Source organism: Mizuhopecten yessoensis, unplaced genomic scaffold, assembly GCF_002113885.1.
Source record: "Mizuhopecten yessoensis strain PY_sf001 unplaced genomic scaffold, ASM211388v2 scaffold10603, whole genome shotgun sequence".
NCBI lineage: Eukaryota > Metazoa > Mollusca > Bivalvia > Pectinida > Pectinidae > Mizuhopecten > Mizuhopecten yessoensis.
Window position 1 is genome coordinate 1,034,715 of NW_018408629.1, and position 23,528 is coordinate 1,058,242.

The 23,528-nt window shown below is 33.8% G+C and overlaps 1 protein-coding gene across 1 annotated transcript; it reads right to left on the reverse strand.

Moving 5' to 3' along the window:
- Positions 1 to 12,911: 12,911 nt before the first annotated feature.
- On the reverse strand, positions 12,912 to 15,156 carry LOC110461301. Its single transcript, XM_021514725.1, has one exon. It carries the CDS (start codon positions 15,154 to 15,156, stop codon positions 13,765 to 13,767), a length of 1,392 nt encoding a protein of 463 aa, XP_021370400.1. The 3' UTR covers positions 12,912 to 13,764.
- Positions 15,157 to 23,528: the final 8,372 nt, after the last annotated feature.

Consider the following 23,528-nt stretch of genomic DNA (forward strand, 5'->3'; position numbering starts at 1 on the left):
GCCTCCCGCACAAAATATCAATATTTTTTAGACAATATTAAATGTTGTTCGGTTATAAGCAAGAAAATCTCCAGTGACATCAAAAATAACCGTATACCTGAACATGAAAGCATATAACATTTTATTTGACATATATAAAAATATAAATCTCATGTTTGTTAAATCACTAAAATTACTCAATGTAAATTAATTTACACATCCTATTGAAGTATTATCTGATTTTAGAAATATTTATTATTTTCTCCTGTCACACATCTTCATTATAAACTTTAAAAAAACAACATTAGCCCAATCATGCTATTACTGGTAAACATACCTGTTGAGATTGTAACGGCTTCTTCCTGTACAAATCACAATTACATACTGTAAGATCGATAATCCTGAATTAAATGCCGTGCTCTGATCTAATGTGGAATGTGATCTAATATGTATATCGATTTTGTATTTAATTAAACATCAGTCTGTTACAGTATCGTCAGCTTAAGGAAGTGATTCGTATTTTTGGAATGATCGAGATATCGTCCTTAAAATGACACAGTTATTGCAGCAATATCATGCATCATTAGTTATTACTAATCATTAATAACTGGTGTTGGTATTATTTTCAACCGACTAATGATTAACATGCTGTAGCAATTGTAAATATGTTATTTGTACGCACGTGATTTGTACAACGAAATAAACAACTTGATCTTTGAAAAGCTACATTTAAGGTTTCTGTCACCGTTACTCTAACTGGGACGGCTATCACAAACCGTAAAAAAGTAAACAGCACGTGCTATCACTAACCGTAAACAAATAAACAGCACGTGCTATCACTAACCGTAAACAAGTTCACATCACGTGATATCACTAACCGTAAACAAGTAAACAGCACGTGCTATCACTAACCGTAAACAAGTTCACATCACGTGTTATCACTAACCGTGAACAAGTAAATATCGCGTGTTATTACTAACCGTAAACAAGTTCGCATCACGTGTTATCACTAACCGTAAACAAGTAAACATCACGTGTTATCACTAACCGTAAACAAGTAAACATCACGTGTTCGTACCTCGACAGTGTTTGCGAATAGCTGACTACATTAGGTACGTAGCTTGATAAGTGTACAAGTAAGAAAGAGGTAGGGAATAACACGTGCTCTCACCTGGGATCGAATTTTCTAATCACGTCTACCGCTGAACCGCGGAAATTCCCTCTAGCTAAAGCTTATAAGGTGATGTTGACACTACGTTTACACTACTCCCACTTTTTCCTAGCCCTCAAATACAACCACATTTAGAGGTTCATTAGCTTCCTGAAATGGTTCTTTTATAGTGTCAACGGTAGCAATTTATAACAGTTAAGAGAAAATGCAATGATGTCAGACCGGGAATCAATCCTGGGACATTCGAACTCTGGACGACACTCTACGCCAATTGAGCTTTCTGGTAATCAGTAGGTATCTGGCACAGTCCCGCTTCATACGCATGTGTACAATGCATCCAATTGACAGTTGGTCATAAACGTACATCTTTAACATCGTCAACCATTATAGACATATAAATAGGTTGCATTGGTTGATATCACTGACTATCATCTATATACTACTTCATACCATCTATCAGTAGCCTGATGAATTCATTATCACGGGCTGACATTTTTCTACCATTGACAGAAAAGAATATTCGCGTTTTGTTTTTTTGTAACTTTTTCGTGGCATAAAAGGACTGCTATTCAAACTTCGCCAGTACGGTATTCAGGGTAACTTACTTTTCTTCTTCTCCAGGTATCTGACTCATCGTCAACAAAAAGAAATTATGGAAGTGATTTATCATTAAAATACATAATCTGCGGGTTACTCGGGGATCTGTTCTCGATCCTCTTTTTTTTTTGAAACATAAAGAACTTGATTATCCTATGAAAACTCCTACTGTATTCTTTGCTGATGATCTCTCTTTTCGGGGGAATTCTGCGGACTAGAATGTAATAGAATAGAACATTAACCATGATCCATGCTATCCAGTGTCTACAGGATTGGTNGGGGGGGGTGTAAAACCAATTTTCCCATCGGGAACGCGAAAGAAATCCTAAAGAGTATTTATGAAAGGAACATATGAATATCCCTCACATTGGGGCGATGAAGTTTGTCGTTTGAGTATAAAAATGTTGCTCTCGTGATATTTTCAGGTAAATCAATGAAGATTTTCCATGGAAACAAGACTTTACGACAGATAGGACTATAAACAGAAACAAACATATAGGGTTACACGCTTTTCTAATAAGTTCTCCAGTATAAAAACGCAATTATAGTAAGGTTATGATAGAAATAAGATTTTTATTACCGAAGCAAATAACGCCACTGTTAATCTATTAAGGGGGTACAGAAGAGGATATTTATGACACTTCCAGTCAATCGACAAGTAAGAGCTTGTCGACTGATGGTTGTAGGATATTTGCATCACAGAAGATGATGACTTTCTAATGATGAATGATGATGATGATGATGATGATGATGATGATGATGATGATGATGATGATGAATGATAATGATGATGAATGATGATGATGATGATGATGATGATGATGATGATGATGATAATGATGATGAATGATGATGATAATGATGATGATTTTGATTTTCAAAACGGGTGGAACTAGAGGGATGTGCGCTCTGAGCATTTCCGATTGTTCCAATCACATCGGCTTACGAACGATATAACTGCTTGATAAGTAATTAATATATATAACCTACTACTGACTTAAACAGGAGACAGGACTGGATATACACCCAACCAATAATCTATTCGATACAGTGTGTACCGGTAAGCAATACAAAACCGCTCAGTTATAGCTTAACAAAGGGACCAGTCGGTCTTAAAACGTTGTGACACGTTTAATGTGTATAAAGTACAACTTAGATATTAAATGTATGTGAACTGATTCATCTTATTGAAGATATGGCTATGTGTCATCATTAAACTACACTATAAGTTCAATGTGTATCAACTCTAGAATGCATCATAAGTGAAGTATGTGTGAGCTCTAGAATACAACATTAAGACCAGAGTGTATCAAATCTAGAATACATCCTAACTTCAGTATGTGTCAACACTAAGCTACGTAGTTTACACCCTGTATCCAGTTTGTATGAACCGTATGATAACGTAAACTCAACTGTGTGTCACATTCTGCGATAACTCTAAGTTAATAAACGGTTAGCGCTAGGATACACCGTACTCGCGGCCTGAAAAAATACTATACTAGCTGGACCTGAAGCCATGGAACATTGTACCGAAGATAATCAAACAACTTGAGCAGTCTTTTCGTCTTCCTTTGGCCTTACTTTTCCACAAAACACTGCAAACAGGAGATGTTCCCAAAAACGTATTGTTCATGTATTGATAGACTATACACAACGTGGATATAGCTCACTTACCGGGTTTCATTTTCAAAAGCTTAGTTTTCAGTTTACTTTGAAGGGAAAATAAAATTACTAATTCCCTTGTCCGAATTATTTTACTATACATTATTATACCTCTACTTTATTTACTCTTTATAAAAAAATTTTTTTTTTTTTTTTTTTAATTATCTTTTTATTCAGATTTTTCATCAATGCAATGTACATGTACAATAAATAACAAAACGTTCACTCATTTGTATACAGGCACATACATACATAAACCTATATCTGTTATGTCCACATTTGTCATAGAGTACATACATTCTCACGATGATATTTAACCACAATAGCATACATACTCATTTCCGTCTATTTTAACATTTTATTACCTATATATATGCATCCATCCATGTGTCTGACATCTATATGTCTCAACCATTCATTGCTATGTCTCGTGTAAAAATAGAACACATATCAACCTTCATCACATATGGTACAGTATATATCTTTATGCTAGAAACAATATCTGCATTAAATTTTATATAACCGCACATACTGTATAACTCATGTCCATGTCAAAAACACCCATGTCCATGCATAAGCATAATTAAGATGATTTCACCATACTCGCATGCGTTGTACTCACACAAACCCATATGCATGATATTAGACATTTTCAGACATTCCTGTATGTACTAGTACTGATTATTGAAATGTAAATTTATGCAAAGAGAAAAAATATCAGTCCCACACAAAAAGGTAAATGAAAAATTTGCACAGTCTACTGAGTACATTGCATTGTCTTTATAAGAAAGAGGAATTGAGATAGAGATTGAGAAAATAAAAAGAAAGGGAGAATAGAGAACATAAAGAAACGAGAGAAGAAATGTATGAAAAGTTGGGCGAGATGGTGGAAAAAGGAGGTGGATATTCACTCATGTATATTATATTATATATAGGTAATATATCGGCTTTGTGAAGGGCAGAACTTAAAATATGTATGATAGAGTATGTCTCAAAGATAATAATTATAATGATAATAGAAATGTATTACAGCTTAATTAGTTTGTCCCATTTTTTCCAGTCATTTTCAAATTTATGTTTAGCTTTTTCATCCTTACCATTAACAATGTATTTTTGAATCTGATAGTTGTCCTTTATTATGTTTACAAGAGCGTTTACATTTAATGAGTTATGTAAACATCTCATTCTGTAAATATACTGCTTTATAATGATGATGATTTCATTATCTACTCGATTACTGGGAAGAAAATTCTGATGAAGAAGGCCAAAAAGAAAAGATTTTTTGTTTACTGAAAATGGGATTAAAAGAGCTTCCATTAATGTGTCAAAACTTTCTAGTAATCTTTGTACTTCCCCACATTCCCATAATATATGAGTAATTGTTTCCGGTTCAGAGTTGCATAATACACAAAGAGGGGAGACAACTACTCCAATTTTAGATAGAAATGAATTAGTTGTAAGTACATGATGAATCACTCTATACTGGAACCACTGGAGTTTTGTATTTGTTGTTACACAGAAAGGCATTTTGTAGATTTTACACCAAGTTAGTTTATCCATGTTGTCGAATATAGTATTCCATTTTCTGGTGCCGGATGGTATCTTGTCCGCTTTAATTATGATGTTGTAAAACATTTTTGACCCTTTTTTATCTCTAAGAAAAAAATCTAGATTGATAGGTATGTAGGGATAAATTATCTCATATCTGTATGTATTATGGGATGAAATAAAGTCTTTAACTGCAGAGACAAGGCCCTGATACTGTAAAAAAATTGTGTTTACGTGGTATTTTTGAATAAATTCTACAAATGTGTAAAACAAACCTGTGCTAACCTTTATCATATCGTTTATAATAAAAATGTTTTTCTGATAGTATTTTCTGTAAAAAACAGCTCTTCCTCCTATCTTGATTTTACTATTATACCAAATGGGAACTTTCAATATGTTTTCCTGAAGAATTTTATCATAATATTTTGTATTTAGTGTGTACCAAGATCTGAGCACATCACTCCAGAATTTATTTTTACACTTATTTACACATATCTGAATATATTCAGAACCACAATTTGCAAGAAGATCTATGTCAATATAAGTTTTAAGTATGGCCTGCCATTTCTCAGTACTCTGATAGAGTCTTCTGATCCAAGTAAGTTTAAGAGAGTTTATAAAAGCAACAAGATTGACCATCTTCAAACCATTTTTATAAAAATAATTGGTTAAATGGAATATATCCCCACTTTTGCCTGACTGTGTTTTAGTCCTGTGTGTTAGTCTGGGAACTAAAACACACCTACACTCGGGTGTTTCCGCCGAGCCAATCAGGCGAGAGGTGGGCGGAGCTTGTTACCGAACTCGGAAGCGACGGGCGAGGTGGGCGGAGCTTGCTACCGAAATCGGAAGCGACGCACGAGGTGGGCAGAGCTTGCTACCGAACTCGGAAGCATTTGGCTCCATTGCCATCAAAGGGGTAGTTGGGACGTGAAGCTAAAACTATCTCTGCACTGTGTATCGGTATAATAAAACGGTTAAAGTATGGGGTTGAGGGATATAACAAGTTTCTGGTGTCCCGAGACCAGGTATAATTCCCGAGGCGAAGTATACTAACAAACGCCGCTTATCTACCCCTAGTATTCCAAAAACAAAGCTGGTGACACCGCGAATTACAGTGCTAAACACTATGAATAGAACATATATAGCTGATTCATTACGCCTACAGATCTAGAGTTGTATTGATTTATTAGGTATCAATTCCCACTCCTGGACTCGCCGGAAACACGTCACAGAGATTCCCCGATAACTGATTATTATAAACTCTGTGTTAAGTTGACTATGATTGCTTAGTTTTAACAATGATTACTATCGTCTTCCGACGTACTTTTGTCCTTTATCTCAAAAACAAAGTATCATCAGCCTCTAAGAAAAACATGCCATAAATTTCGTATGCATTAATTGCTCTTCAATACAAATATGGAGATAAAAGAGGTCCAATTATCTTTAGGTCATATCTTATGCACAAACGCCGTAGAGTCCCAGCAGTCCAAATATCAATACTGTAACCAGATAATACCATTAGTCTTGTTGATAACGACGTCCTCAAGTATTCAATATTCCTGTGCGTGTTTCATCGGTGTTTCTATGACAATGTTGCTTTTCCACAATCGTTTCAGTTCTTACAGCGACATAGTTCTGCATTGGTCATATATAAGCATTAGTCGTGCAAATGCCACGTTTACTTAGTACATTAATTCACCTGATGATCGGTGTTTTTGCGACTTAATTTATTATCAGAACTTTATTATCTGTGTTCATCTCTGAATTCTCAACACGTGTTATACTTGCATATATTCAAATGGAAACTATGTATATGCAATTAAATGATGTACGTGTAGTTGTGAGCCGACGTAACGCGTGTAACTATGAACTGTGCGGCCTGCACACTGTGCCATCTTGCTGGTTAAGAATTATTTCCTGTCAAAAAAATAGACAGATAGAATAAAATGATAAATAATTAATAATTTAAAGAATATAGAGTTTACGTATTATACTGATATGTTGGAGTTATTTACCATGTATGTATCTTAATCGCTTTTCATTTTAAAAAAATCAGCCTAATATTATTTTACTAATATTTAATTGGCCACTTCAAACTTAGTTACAATATAAATACATAAACATGTAGTGCAGCCTATATTCAGTGGGCCTCAATAAGCTGTTCCTGTTGCTCAATCTGTTTGTCAAAAATCGAGCATTGTCGAATGGATATTCTGAAACGAATCGATGATCGTGGCTTGTATTATCTGATTTGCCGGTATTTGCTTGACCTAATTATTGATGTTTGTTTGACCTGATTTCTGATGTTTGTTTGACTTGATTACTGGTGTTTGTTTGACCTAATTATCGGTGTTTGTTTGACCTGATTATCGTTGTTTGGTTGACCTAATTATTGTTGTTTGGTTGACCTAACTATTGTTGTTTGTTTGACCTGATAATTGGTGTTTGTTTGACCTGATTATCGGTGTTTGTCTGACCTGATAATCGGTGTTTTCTTGGCCTAATTATTGGTGTTTGTTGGGCTTATTATCTGAGTTTGTTTGATCTGATTATTTATGACGGTTTGATCTGATTATCGGTTTTGTGTGACCTTATTATCAGTGTTTGTTTGACCTGATTATTGGTGTTTGTTTGGCCTGATTACTGTTTTCTTTTTACCTGATTATCGTTGTTTGTTTGACCTGATTATCAGTGTTCGTTTGGCCTGATTACTGGTGTCTGTTTGACCTGATTATCAGTGTTTGTTTGACCTGATTATCAGTGTTTGTTTGACCTGATTATCGGTGATTGATTGACCTGATTACTGGTGTTTGTTTGATCTGATTATCGGTTTTCGTTTGGCCTGATTACGGGTGTTTGGTTTGACCTGATTATTGGTTTGGTTTATTTCACTGATTATCGCTATATTAACTGATTATTGATATTTTTACCTGAATATTGGATGAACGTTTTATTACCTTTTGTTTGTGATTATCAGAATGTATTGCATTACAAGATCGTTGGTGTATGTTAGATGTGAATATTGGCTAAATTTATTGTTTGTGTTAACGATCCTACATATATCTCTATTGTTTGTTTGTGTTAACGATCGTATGTGTCTCCCTGGTGATTATTTGTGTCAGCAGCCCATTTTTTTGTCGCCATTATATCAACAATCCTACGTGTATCTCTAGTGTTTGTTTGTGTCAACAATCCTATGTGTCTGTTCGTGCAAAGCCTCCTTATATTAATCATCCAATGTGTTTATTGAGGGAAGCTTATTTGAGTTAATGATAAAATGTCTATGTATAGTAACGACGTGACATCACAGTCCCTGATCAATTAACGATTAGTTATTTTCCATTTAACAAATTGCGTGCGAAAAATAGCGGGTAGATTATCGTGACCAGCAAATCTCCGAACACACTACTGATGACGTCATATCAATTAGGCCGTGATATTCGCGGGAAAACTTACCGAGTACTGTCATTACTATCAAACAAAGATTATAGTCTACTAGTGCTTGAACGTACCTGAGAGACTTGTTCCTGCTTTTCATTTCATTATCATGTTGTTGTTTTTTTCAATTATATAACTAGCTTTCTATGATCCATTTCTAATTGGTGCATTATGGAGATTAGAACACCTAGTCCAAATCATAAACACAACTTCTTCGAAATTCCATGGGTAACGCTCTCTTACCTTCTTCGATACTCCAGGGGTTATACTCACTTTCGCTCTCTACACTCCTGGAATATGTCATAACAAAATTTAAGACTCAGTGTGTGCTGACACAAAAATACTAGTTTGATCCTTCGATGCTCAATATCTCGGTTGCGTAACGGTAAAATTGACTTGCTTTGAAGTCGGGTGTCGCTCCTCTGTAATCTTCAAAGGAAAGGAATAAGACTATCAGATTTTGTTTTACATGAGACCAATAAAATAGCTAGCCGCGTGCCTTCGATTTTGCTATGATATATTCCAGGGGTGCAGAGCGCGAAAGTGTGCGTAACCCCTGGAGTATTGAGGATGCTCTCTTACGTGTTCTTCACCCCATTGACGTCATGATGTAACCGAAGGCTTGTTATATCGTTGGATGGACAATACAGGAATCGCACGGCAGCGTTACAGTAAAAAGGACAGATATCAGCCTAGTGGTGTATCAGGTTTCTTGTTACCTGAAACCCATCTAATAGCTAACCGCGTGCCTTTGCTTTAGTCATGACATAATTCCAGGGATGCAAAGAACGTAAGCTATGTGATTACACAGGTTTTACGTAGGCTGCTTATTGTGTCAATTGCATTTTAAACGACTGAGGTCTGCAATAATAGCGGCGCGAAATCATTCGAAAACGAGAATCGTGATCAGTGACCAGTGAAAAAAGGGATGAATAAGTAAGAACATCTTCAAAGGGATATATCTATACATATCTTTATAACCAGTTTGATTTACAATGTAACTTAAGTTAAAAAGCCAAGTATGTTTAAAATGATGGAATTATATCATGTAAATAGCAAAAAAGAACTAGTCAATTTGTCCATATATATAAAAACGGCAATTGTAAGAATAAACCAATTAACTTAATTGGTTACACTCTCCGTACTGTTTTACAGTGTTGGTGTGGTATTGTGTTGTATTGTATTTTATTGTGTTGTCTTGTATTATAATGTATGTTGATATTGTAAATATCTCAATTTCAAACCGATGGGTCGAAAGACCCAAGGTAATAAAGAACTTGAACTTAAACTAGGTCTGGAGTTGCAGATCAAACTGTCTCTGCCCTGGCATTGGTTTATCTCAAAACCCTTGCGTTTTTTTGTTTTCATTTCTTTTTATCTATTTCTGTTTACACATGAGCTGTTTCGTATTTTTGATGCATATGCCTATGTCAAGTAACTTACTTGTTACTTATTTCATTCATAAAGTTGATCTAAAACTTCTGTCAGCCTCTTAGTTTATATTTGAGCCTTGTGTCTGCTTTGCCGCGCTTGCTGTATAAGATTAAATCACATAACAATACTTAAGAAAATTAGGTGAAAGATTTCTCTTTAATTTAAAAACTAAACCATACATAATCAATTCAAAAGATTTAAACTTTATTCAATAGCACCATAGAAAAATTGTGGACAATCATACCATACACTCCTCGTTAGTTAAAATATATATATGTTTCATAACAATATAATTACTCATCTAGACGTTTCATAATAATACAATTACTCATCTACACGTTTCATAACAATACAATTACTCATCTACACGTTTCATAACAATACAATTACTCATCTACACAAAAGGTTTCTAAATCCTACGCAACTATAGGGCAATACCCGTTCAGGTTATGCACTCTTGTGTTTGCTTCTAGTTTTCGTACATACCAAATTGAGATATTCGCATGTCCGGCAACTCTGGGAAAAATACCCTAACCAAGGTCTTGGATCGCTTGCACGCGCTGAAAATTAGCACGGAACTATTGTTTTCGGCAAGACACGTGCTTTATTTACCTATGTTATCTGTTCTCTATTACACTCAAAGATGGACGCAAAACTAACAACAGGAGTTGTTTTTCCTAAAGCCCGGAATAACAAAATAGGAAGCATTATTGTCGCCAAATTTAGCTGCTGTTCATGGGATGATTTTGTCTTCCGCGCTAGACCTGGTTACGTTTACCACTAGTTCATATGCATTAAATTGCCAAAGACACCACCAAGCTCCGATTGGAAATGTACATGGGTATGTGTGATAGTTCTTGTTGTTATTGGTTTATAACAAAGTTTTGGTTGGTAGGTTTATTTACGGTCTTTACAACGCAAATGCAAATATAAGCATATGTTTCTGTAACTAACATTTCGTGGGATACACGTTTATCATTAATTTGAAATGAGAATCGACTACACATAATCCAATACAATAATCTCGCGAATAAATCCTCTCGTAACTAATTCTTTTGAATAAGAATCGCGCAAAAATAATATTCATGAAATATACAGTAGCTGTGGCCATGTCATTATATATGGCATTATATTTATATTGAACAAATAAATACAATTCATTTGTATAAAGATATATATCGAAACCCGTCTAAACCGATCACCCTCGGGATCGGTATCTCTCTTTAAAGTTGTCAATATTTCTGCGTTCACAAGTTCGATTCACAATAACATGCATCGCGGGAATTACACATTTATATGTGTCTCGGTCATACAGGGGTTGGTTAAATCAGGTTGTATTCAATATGAATAGATCATTGATAAAAATACCATATCAACATCATCATCCTCGAAACTCCTGGGTTACGCTCACCTACGTTCTCTGCCCCTCTGAAATTTGCCATGACAATCGTGAAGGCACATGGTTAGCTATTTGATTGGATTCCGGTAATAAAAAAAATGACCTAACCGACCTATGAAGAGTACAGAGGAGCGATACCAAACTTCAAAGTAGGTCAATTTACCGTTTCGCTGCTGTGCGATTCTTTATAAACATTTCAAAAGATCTAAATAGTCTGCTTGTATTATCTACAAAGTGGTACGTATCGAGCACATGGATTTTGTCATGACATATTTCAGAGATGTAAAGAACATAAGTGATTGTAACACATGGGATTTGGAGGATACATCACCACTTGTATTTTCAATAAATAAGATGTATATCAGCAACTATTGTGATATCGCATAGAAAATACACAATTACTTCATCAAGTCATGGTGAAAGGCAACATTGGTGGCTTACGCTCCTTGAGTGTATTAACGTTAAAATAACGACTATCATATTTGTGCGCTTTTGAATCGTAAACTAAATGAAGTTACTATGTGTTTTCAGGTTATACATTAGCTCTAGCGCCGAGACAGAGTTTCTGAAACTTGAATACTTTCACTAATTCGCGTAAATATCTTACCCTTATACAGTATGCGTTTTCTGTATTGCATAAAGATGAAATATACAATTTTTATCATTTTCTTTCACAATCAGTTTAGGTTTTCTCACTCTTAACAACTTTGGTTAAGCCTGCTAAGATAGGTCCAAAATGTCGATTATCAACCAGTGGCTACATACTGGCTGTTATAATATTAGCCAATGATCTAGTAATATCGACGCGTAATTATGTGTTGCACCCATTTATGCAATTATTCCACCGTTTAAAAACGGAAATTTCCATGACAGCTCTAACCAAAAGATGCTCCGTATGAGCGAAAAAGATCCGTAAACTGTTAATGGCTGATTATCATATTCATCTAGCTTTCATAATAGAATTTTCAAATTGTAAATAAACACCCGCATCTTTATACAATTTGATATTTTAACTTAATCGAGTTAGATGTACGTAATAACCAACTAGTGCTGTTTGAGGTAAGCCCAATGGTTCAATTTCATCTGATTTTTAAGAATCTCGTTAAAACTAGTTTCTTACACTTATATAATGTGATCTCGTTCAAAGGTATTTTGTAAAATTTACTTAAGCAATGTATATAACAATTCATTGGATGTTAATGCATATCTCATTTTCATTGTTATACAGTAGTTCCTGAAAAGAAAGCAACCTCGACATCACAAGTCATGTTATTCCGCTACCTAACCAGTGTTTCTGGCGGGACATTTCAATATCGTTTTTCAGAAACCATCGATTATATTATCCAGCCAATTCATTATTTAATCATTTATTGCTAGATTTCTGTATTCTAACGTGACTTTACTATCGAGGGTTCCTTGTATGCTGTGTTACATTTACTTTTCGCTTTGAACATGCTGCCACAATTTTTGTTTTACGTATTTTTACCACAAATATAAATACAGCAAATTTGGAAATAAATAAATGCTTTAATTAATAAATTAAAGAAATAAACAAATAAGTGAAATATAAAATTAGTAAAAATGTTTATTTAAGTAATAAATGAATAAGTTTAATAAATATACGTAAATCAATTAAATAAAGAAATAAAACAAATTTAAAAATAGCTGATGACTTCGATACATTTGCATCAATGAACTAGTTTACAAGTGAAAACTACCGAAGAAATTACCCGCAACTAATTCTTGTTATATTCCGTATTGCCAAATAATAAGCAGGCCATATGAACGTCACTGTGTGTAAATTGTGATAATGAACAAACATATCATTATACCTCATCTATATAACAGCGTGTCTGATTGGATGAAACACCAAGTCGGCCTTACGCGCTCAAGTTTCCTCGATCATATTTTCCCTTATTTGGAGCAAGAGCCACCACAACCTAGTTCTGAATGACGGAAGCAGACGACAACAATAGCTCATTAACATGATCAGCTCTACTATTGTGATAATGGTTTTGATTGATTTATTTTTTGGCATAATAAAATATACATTGCCCTTGCAGTAGGAAAGCATGATTCTTTGTTTCTCCTCGATAAACCTCGGAGAAACAAAGTATCTTGTTTCCCTACAGTAAGGGCAAATATGTGTGTAACGTACATCGATTTCAGAGCATTATTGTTTTTATTTTTCATTGTTTGTGAAATTTATCATACCGCTGCCATTTTATATGCAAATTTGTGTTTTTCAATTTTACCAGGACAATATCAAAATTTCAATAAATATGTTTATTTTAGCGCAATCAAATTTGAGTGCATTAACGAATTTTAACGGATAGCGAATCGATGAATTTGCCACAAAATATTCACTTGAAAAAATATACTGTAAGTTCAATTGTGAAAAGCGTAAGTCTTTCGCTAAAATATGTACGTTTACATTGTATCAACAATAAAACCGTAGGCAAGGTAAACTGTAAACATCAAACACAATGATACAAAAATTGTTTCCATGCAATAAAACCACATGTGTTCTTCTCTATCGTCTCACTTTGAGACAAATAAGTACATTCTCAAACAGGCGAAACATACATTTTCTGACACGCTTACTAAACAGTAAATACCATAACGGATATATACATACATTGAGATAAAACAACAACCTGAAAAACAATAACACAATTACACGGTTTGCTCCCACACCATTCAAGATCCCGGGTATACTGCAGAAGAGCAATGGAAACGTACAACTGATGTAGGCTGTCAGCATAATCATGCTGTTCTTTGTAGCACTACTAAGACTTAACCTATCCCTGCGTAACGTCTGTTTCTTTAATGCAGAGTTATTTTTGAGAGCTTGAAGACGCTGTAAGTCAGCACCAGGAGAAATGTCAGCGAAATCGGGAAATCTCGATCTAGTTGAATTCGAACTAGAATTACTAAGTGAAGGATGCAGAGGAAGCTTCTGATTCATTTGATTTCTTAGATTTGAGGCAAGAATAGGATTTTCTAAGGCAAATATATCTTCAAAGGCCAACAAATGTTCATTCCGTTTGTAATGAACTACCACAGAACTATCCAAATCATCACACGATATGGAATATGGTCGTCCAAAGCTGTCGGGGTCGTCGGGGGCATACGCCGTTCTGGTGTGCATGTTGCAATCGCCTGTAGCGTCAGATGACAAACTGAAATTTCTATTTAAAGGTAAAATCCTATTCCTTCCAATAGTACCAGTGATGTTAAGAGTGCGACAAATATTATAGTAACATCGAAATATAATTATCAACCCAACAGTATATACTATGCTAATGAATCCCAGAGCGCAAAGCTGGTCTGCAGTCAGATATACAGCAGACGGCACGGCGCTTACCTGAAACCTTCTCTGAAACGGGTTTAATGTCGAAGCTGCTTGATTATCATCACGCAGAAAGGCAAGCGTAAAAACGAGCCCGAGTAAATACGTTATCATCAGGCTAATGATTATTGACCTTGACACAATTGTTCGTCTTACTTTCAACGTTAGTGATGGCTTCTGCATTGTGTGGTTTCTATAGAATCCAATTGAAGCAAACGTACATAGATACTGCATTGAGCAGACGGATGTTAGGAAAAGCTGAACACCTGTCAAAATTCGACTGTTGATCGAATCGGCTGGTCTTGCGCTGACAGTGGTCAATGAAAACAAAATACAAACGCATAACAGAATATTGTTGATGCTGATATTCACAAGATGGCTGTTAGGTGGCGTTCGAAGGCTGGGAGAATGATAAATAATCACAATCAACAGAGTGTTTGTAAGCAATCCAAACACAACATCTAATGACAGGTAGATGACGCTGACTATGACGGCGTATAATGGCAAATTCCAAACTGTAATGGAAATGGGTAGATTTGTGTCATTTGGATCCGCATGAGTTGAATTAATCATCTTCAAACTCTGCCAAATTTAAAACTTTAAACAGAAAAGTCCATTATATAATCATCCATGAGATGTTTTGGTGAAAAAACCCCAAGAACAACATACAAAGTCCTGGTAAATATTTTTCTTCAAACTAGTTGTTATTATTTTTTCCGTTATTGTTCTCCTATTAGTTTGAAGGCGTTAATCTCGTCGGGCCACGTCATAAAATGTGTGTAAGGTAACAGTGTGATATAGACCCTATGACGTCATAAATCTGATCAATATAATCAGTTTTTGGGTGGATCACGTGTTAACGTGTTAGGTATCATCATATCGGATCTCATTTGCATCATTCTGAAAAAAAACATCAAAAAGGAGAGTTTAGAATAAAAACAAAATGTCGCGAATTATCATTAAATAAAATTGTGTTCAGCAGATCAACCATAGTGTTAGCAACATTTAATCCTAGATTATGCATGATAAAATCATTGAACAATGTACCAGAGTGGTAAATGTTGTATGCTACAGTGATAAATATGATACAATGATAAAATTATGTATAGTAGAATAATAAAATAATTTTTTAACAAATAATAAGATAATCTATGGTACAATGATAACAAAATGATAAGATAATATATGGTACAACGATAACAGTATGATCTGATAATCTATGGTACAACGATAAAATGGTAAGATAATCTATGGTACAATGATGAAATGATATGATAATATTTGGTACAAAGATATAATGATAATATAATCTATGGTACAACGATAACAAAATGATAACATACTGTATAACACGAAATGTTCGTTGGCACTTTTCTTCGTGGCTTAAAGGCATTTAGATCGTTTCGCGGTACAAACTTTCGTGGATATCCTATATTAGCATACAGCAAACACGTATATCATTCAAATTCGTTGTATTTATTTCCGTGGTTGAATAGCAACCACGAAAACCACGAATATTTATACACAACGAACATTTCATGTTATACAGTAATACATATTTTTGTACATAGATGATAAAACGGTTCAATTATAATCCTTGTAATACAGGTACAAAGGTAAAACAGGTATATATGTTTTACAGGTACAAAGGTAAAACTGAATGATGGCATCGTCGACAGTGGAATACACAAGCAGCGTTTTTATTATTCGTCAAAAAATAAATATACGAAATTACATAATATATCAATACTCGCGTTTTTGATTGGTATAAATGCATTCTCTATTCTTTTTTACACATAAACTTGTATATATACGTGGTCAATTATAACTCTTAAAGAGCATTGAGGAAACGTTATACGGAAAGAAAAATTGAGATGCAAAAGCAAAAGCAAAGTAATGGCATTATATATACAAAGTATTATGAAGACAATCCAATATTAATCCTCTCGTTAATATCTAAGTTGACCGTTATCTTTAATTCTGGCAGATTCAAAATTTCTGCTTTTATGACCTTAAGTACATATGTAAATATTAAATATTCCACTGAAATGCGTTACTGGGAGAAAGAAATATTTTAGTTTGAATTTCCTTCAAAACTGTTTTTCTATGGGCAAAACCTTTATTTTAAGATGTTCTTTAAGTCAAAGATCATTCCTGAAACTGAGGACTGGCTTAATTTTATTTTTGTATTGGCTAAATGACTTATAAAGGTGAGTGACCGTGATAATAAATATGAATATATTTCTTCCTGTTGTAATTTTGATAAAAAAAAGTGTGTTTGTAATTCTATATAGCGTATTCGTGTTAACCTGTAGTAACTCTAATAACACGAAATTGTGCCTACCTAGTCACTACTATCGATAATGTCTGCACTACATATACATTCGAATGGTTAAGAGATATATCTCATCACTTACTCCACGTTCAAACTTTCTGGCTCAGTCCTTCATCAGAAAATGCGTGGTCCTCACTCTTATGTCACATCCATATTTGAATACATGAAATTCACACACAAACAAAGTATTCTGCATTGTTTCAATGAAGTTACTCATGATGACGTAACACAAAAACTGATGACGTCACAGTAATAATACGTAATAATCCCCACTACAGTTAATCTAGTCACTTTTTCCTGTAGTGACATTATCACAGCTGTCTGTTAACAAAAAAATGTAGTTACTCCTACCTCTAGTTTCTATAAGTGAATTATAAAAAAAAGATGGAATATATCTCGTCAATTCTACCTGTGCTTACTATCACGGCAAGAAATTTAGTCAATTCTATCAATAGTTATATACATATATACAAATGTAGTACCTGTTATCACATTAATATCCATTTGTTTCCCCTTCTTGTAGTAACTATTGCAAGGGTATTCAAAAAGACCACTTCCCTTGTGTGACACAGCAAATTTATTTTGTAATAAACATGAATGATACCTTATTTAGACAAAGCTTAACATAGTCTTAAGCATGTGAACCAATATATCCTGCTTGCTCCGTTGTGTTGATCTTAAGCCAAATTAAAAGATACAAAATATATGTATATATTTCAATATAAAAAAACAAAAGACAAGAGTTTCTTCGACTTCCCAAGCGCTTTCTCTCTTTAGAGGTTAATCAGTACAGTTCAATATAATATATATATATTATAAATCAGAAAAATGATCCTTACGGACGAGGAAATATTAAAAAAAGAAAAAATTCTCAACAACGAGTCTTTAGTACTTTCATCTCTTCTGAAGAATCTCCTAGAAGAGATGAAAGTACTAAAGACTGTTGAGAATATTTCTTTTTATAATATACATATATATATCTATCACCTCCATTGATCAATCACTCTCCGATATTGGTTTTTCATCACGACACTGTTATCAATGATGACGTCAGACATTGCTCCAGATCTCGTTCAATCAGACTAACCAATATCCGCATCGGAAGGAGCCAGGGAGAAGCTGGTTGAATACATCTACAAGCTGACTAAGTAGTCCTACATTGTTCTAGTTCACAATTCTGTCATCTAGTCATTTGAGTTTTGTTTGTACATTGTATTACGCTTTTTTAAGTTTGATTTACTAATCCGTGGTTCCAGTTAATCCTGACATTTAGAAATCTCCAACCTCAATATTTAACCACCTGTTGGATACCTAGTTATGATATCTTTCTATTTTTATACATATCCAGATTGAAAAATAAATTAAGCTGTATTTTACTTCTTAATCAAATCTTATAACAGTGATATATTCACCATATATATACTGCAATCTTGTATTGACAACACATTTTAAGCATTGGTCATTCTAGTACCTGCTTTATATGGTAATTGTTTTATATTCTAGTATCTTGCACTGACGAAAAAGGTATAAACATTTAGTATTATATTTACATTGTACCGGAACTTTGCTATTTTCACTATACACTGACACAGCAGATTTGCCGTCTGATATTAATTTGCTACAATCCACTATCAATATGCTACAAGTGTTAAGCAAACATTAATTTCCCACACACAAATACATCTCCATTGATCGGAGTTTTCACTGAATGTACATACGGTAACATTAGAACTGGTAACTGATATTTACCTGAGTATTCCCTTGGAACAGAAACCAACGCATCTGTCATCTTCAATACATCAAATTCAGCTAAGTCAAACACGGTTATTATTCCACTTTTCAGCCTTCGTTACTACACCGCATCCGGAAGTAATGCAGCCATCTTGTTTGGCTAAACAGAATGCATTAACGTAAAGACGTTAATTAGCAATATCCACGTAAAGTAAATCATTGTGTCACGTATTCACCCATGATAAAACCAGTGAATGCATGCCATGTGTACTGAGTTATATTATGTTGTCACACCCATAGGTTACAACGGAATAAACTCACGACTCATGAGTTTGATTACAATATACCCAGCTAGCGGCTATATCGTCCTCACCTGTTGTGCTCACCTGTAGCTCCATCCTTGTGTCGTGTTACCGGTAGATTTACCTGCTGTGTCTCCCCATACTACTGGACAAATCGATAAGGAATCACAGCCTTTCCAATTAATCAGAAGCGACGCTCTATTCTGTACAAAGCTAGGCTTGTGTATTGTTACTTTGACTCTTCGGTATCTAAACTAAATATAATCTAGTTGCTCAGTTAAAGTACATTTACTTGGTTTGACAAAATACAATGCAGGCTCTAAGCTATCGATAAGCAACCACCATCATTATATACATTTACATATCTTATTTGCATACGTGTAAATCCTCCCTAAACATCACAATGCTTTCAATTCTGCATATCGGGAAGGAGATCTGCTAATTAGGCGTGGATGTCATTGAAGAGTATGCTAAAACATTAAATGAAAAAAAAAAGACACTCGTTCTTATTGTATTACAAGCCGAGAGCAAATTTCAATGATTACGTGGGTCATAAATTGGATGAACCAAACTTTCAGTCTCTCATTTAATACATATATATGGCATATGGCAAGCCAACTTAACATTTATTCAAGGAGCAATGTCGATCCTGTATTTCAAAAAATAAATAAAAATAAATCTTATATAGCATATGAGATATCTTATATACTATATCAGATATCTTATATCGTATATAAGATGACTCATATAGTATATGAGATATATTATATAGTATATGAGATATCTTATATAGAAATTAAATGAGATGCTATATAAGATATATCATATGATATATAAGATATCTTATATGATATATAAGATATTTCTATATGAGATATCTCATATAGGATATAAGATATCTTATATATTATATAAGATATCTCATATAGTATATAAGATATCTTATATACAATATAAGATATATTATATACTATATGAGATATCTTATATAATATATAAGATATTTTATATAATATATAAGATATCTTATATCCTATATGAGATATCTCATATAGAAATTAAATGAGATATCTTATATGATATATAAGATATCTTATATACTATATAAGATATCTTATATCGCATATAAGATATATCATTTAATTTTCTATATAAGATATCTCATATAATATATAAGATATCTCATACAGCTATATAAGATATCTTATATAATTGAAATCTCGTTGCTATATAAGATATCTGATATAGAATGAGATTTCGTGGCATTAAAAACCAAAAACTAATTTCTCCCTCGAGAATCATTCGGAGCACATTCAGGAGTGCATTGAGCGCAATGGCGGAGAGGGATGGTACGGATGCTGTATTTTCCCTAGGTCTAGCTCGCCTTGTCTCTCTTATAGCGGCCAAAGCAGAGGCTGCCATTTCCCGCACTCTTCAAGTGGGCTCAGACATAATGGCGGCGACAGGAACACGTGTTGTTACAACAAGCCTACTGTCCCTAGGTAGATCCTCGAGATATTCCGGACGGGGAGACTTCATTTTCGACATTTTGTTAAAATCTCGTTCCTATATAAGATATCTTATTTAGTAACGAGACTTTAATTATATAAGTTATCTTATATAGCTATATGAGATATCTTATATATTATATAAGATATCTTATGTAGAAAATTAAATGAGATATCTTATATACGATATAAGATATTTTATATATTATATAAGATATCTTATATAGCATCTCATTTAATTTCTATATAAGATATCTCATATAGTATATAAGATATCTTATATATTATATAAGATATATCATATACTATATAAGATATCTCATATACTATATGAGATATCTTATAAACGATATAAGATATCTTATATAGTATATAAGATATCTCATATGCTATATAAGATATCTTATATAATTCGATGAAATACAGGATCGACATTGCTCCCTGAATAAATGTTAAGTTGGCTTGCCATACATATATGTGATATTTGTAACATTTTTACAGACGAAAATCATCAAAATGATATTTTCACTACTGAGTTAATTATAACACTTACTGGTATGAATACGAAAATAACTTTGAAACCTTGAAATCTGCTTGTTCAGCATTACCCTTGATTGCGACGTCAAAAAGATATTTTGAGGCTAGGAGCAATTTTGTACATGGTCATTTTCTTCATTTTGATATTTTGTAAAAATGTAACAAACAGATAATTTGATGGTATCCTGTTACATGCCATTTAATTTTCAATTTTGTGGCAGAATACGTGAAACTTACACTCATGTTGATGCACTCGTATAATTATTGAAGTATTCCGCAAAATATAAATTGTATTCAACGGTAATCAATTGAATACCATACACTGGTATTTAGAAATCTGAGATTTAAACACAGGTTCTATTGTTTTAGAACTTTCTACAATGTGGAAAACAAAGCAGACATATACAAATTATTAGTTTGTTATATTTCGATATTTGATATGAAATTACCGTGTTATCACACACGAATATTTCTGGTTTTAATACAAATTATACATCCCTAGAGATATATTTCAACGATGCTTAAGTTATTTAAGTAAATTGCGTTTGTTAGGTAGAGACCTAAAGTAACTGAGAACCATTGTCGAAAAACTGACAACTGAATGAATTTTTGTTATCTTAAATTAAGAAAATGAATTTGACATTCATTTTTTCATTCAAATATTATAGTTTTATATTCTGTTCTGTGTTTTTCTATGTGTGTTTTCATTATGTACTTTACTATGGTCTATCCTGTTGATTTACCCGATATAATTCAATGGAATAAATATGTTTGGTATCAAGAGATGAAAATAAAATCGTATTTTAAAGTTGTGAATGTTTCACTTTGAAAAAATCAAAAGCATGACTATAAACACTGTGGATCCCAATCGGATAAAAATGCAAATGCTAATTAATAACTTATGCCGAAAGTGATAAATACGCGACTATATTTAAATAAAAAAGTAGACTTTGATTATATTTAAATTTGAACAATATGTCCCCAACGACTTAAAAAGTAGATCAATATCGATTAGTTTAACACTCTGTAAAGGAACCTGAACTCCAGCAGCTACCATACCAAATACAATTACTTTATCTATTATATTTCCTACAAAGAAGTTATTGTGTAACAATCGAGTTCATCACGACTAAATGAGCATAGTTTGGGTAAAAATGCTGAAAAATAGTCCCTTCAGCATCGAACCACAAAATGGAAACATCAAGGACGCTCAAATATCACTAAACATCATAGATATGAATGGTTGAGAGAAACAAATACAGAACTAGGAAAACATCTGGGACGCTTACCTTTTTTCCGGGTTTATTAAATGGAACTGAATAGTTCATTTAGGCTTTAATTGATTTATTACTTAGCACCTGGTATTGTTTTAGGGTAACATATTACTTATCAGAACATAACAAGAAGGGATTGTTGCATTGCTTGTCAAATAAGCCATGCTATTTTCATCCCAGCGTATATATTGATGCCGAAGGTTACTAATACATGACGTCAATGACACCCAACATCCTATTAATGTGTATGCCTAACTGCTGTGTAAGTCTAAATAATCGATGGAGTCAAACGGACTCAACCTCAGGCAATAAATACGTTATAAATACTTGCTTGGTCAATTTTTATTATCGCGAAAATATCTCATAATCTTACCAGACTGGTACCAGTAACATTGCAGTGGAATAAAATCCATGTACTAGCAACAAATCTTAAAAAACAGTCGATTAATTTATCAACAACCCAAAACTTATTTTTGGAAGACTATATCTTCAGAACCAGGACTCATCTTAACCAGACCTTGTAACGTCCTTCTTCGTTCCACTTAATTTTATTGTTTTCACAACAGCGGCCACAAAGGCTCTTGATGGTTTTTGCCGGACTGATTGTTCTATGTACGCCCCTCTGCTCTTAGCTTTGTCCGGTTCAACATAACGTTTGTTGCTGGCTCAAATTGAATACCCAATAAAGTATACTATCCCGTGATTGAGATGGTACATCCAATAGTTGTTCCAACTCCAAGGCTCTGTCATGCTGTTTTGTGTTTTTGCAAGTCTTGAAATTTTATTATTATAATAGTATCTGAAACATTCGTGGAAAAAACTGATAATTTCTGTCATGTCAGTTCCAATATCTTGTGTGGGCCAGTGACCTAGTCGTAGGCTTTCCATCAATCCATAATACCGACACGTTTTCCTTGTTGAGAAACAAATCAGCCCGAAAAACGGGGTCGAAGTCAACAGGAATCGATTAATTCGATCCATGACGACAAGTTAAATCAGACTGGGCGAGAAATGGTAACCTATTTTGGCAGATTTGACCTAGAAACGTGGTTCATGGAAGTTAATGTGTCGATAGAAATCTTGCAAAAAAAGGCGTCCAAATAAAGAAACGGTAGATTGTGAAAGAGTTAATGGAGTCTGAATTGAACGTAAAGTAAGACGTCGACGTACCCCCTTGTTCATAACTGATAGCAGACAAACTTCACGGTCAAAAGTCGGGAGATTTATCAACAAGGACGACCGCGATAAATATTAAAAT

Coding starts and splice junctions, on each gene's coding strand:
- LOC110461301 (XM_021514725.1), bottom strand. CDS start 15,156: ATGATTAATTCAACTCATGCGGATCCAAATGACACAAATCTACCCATT.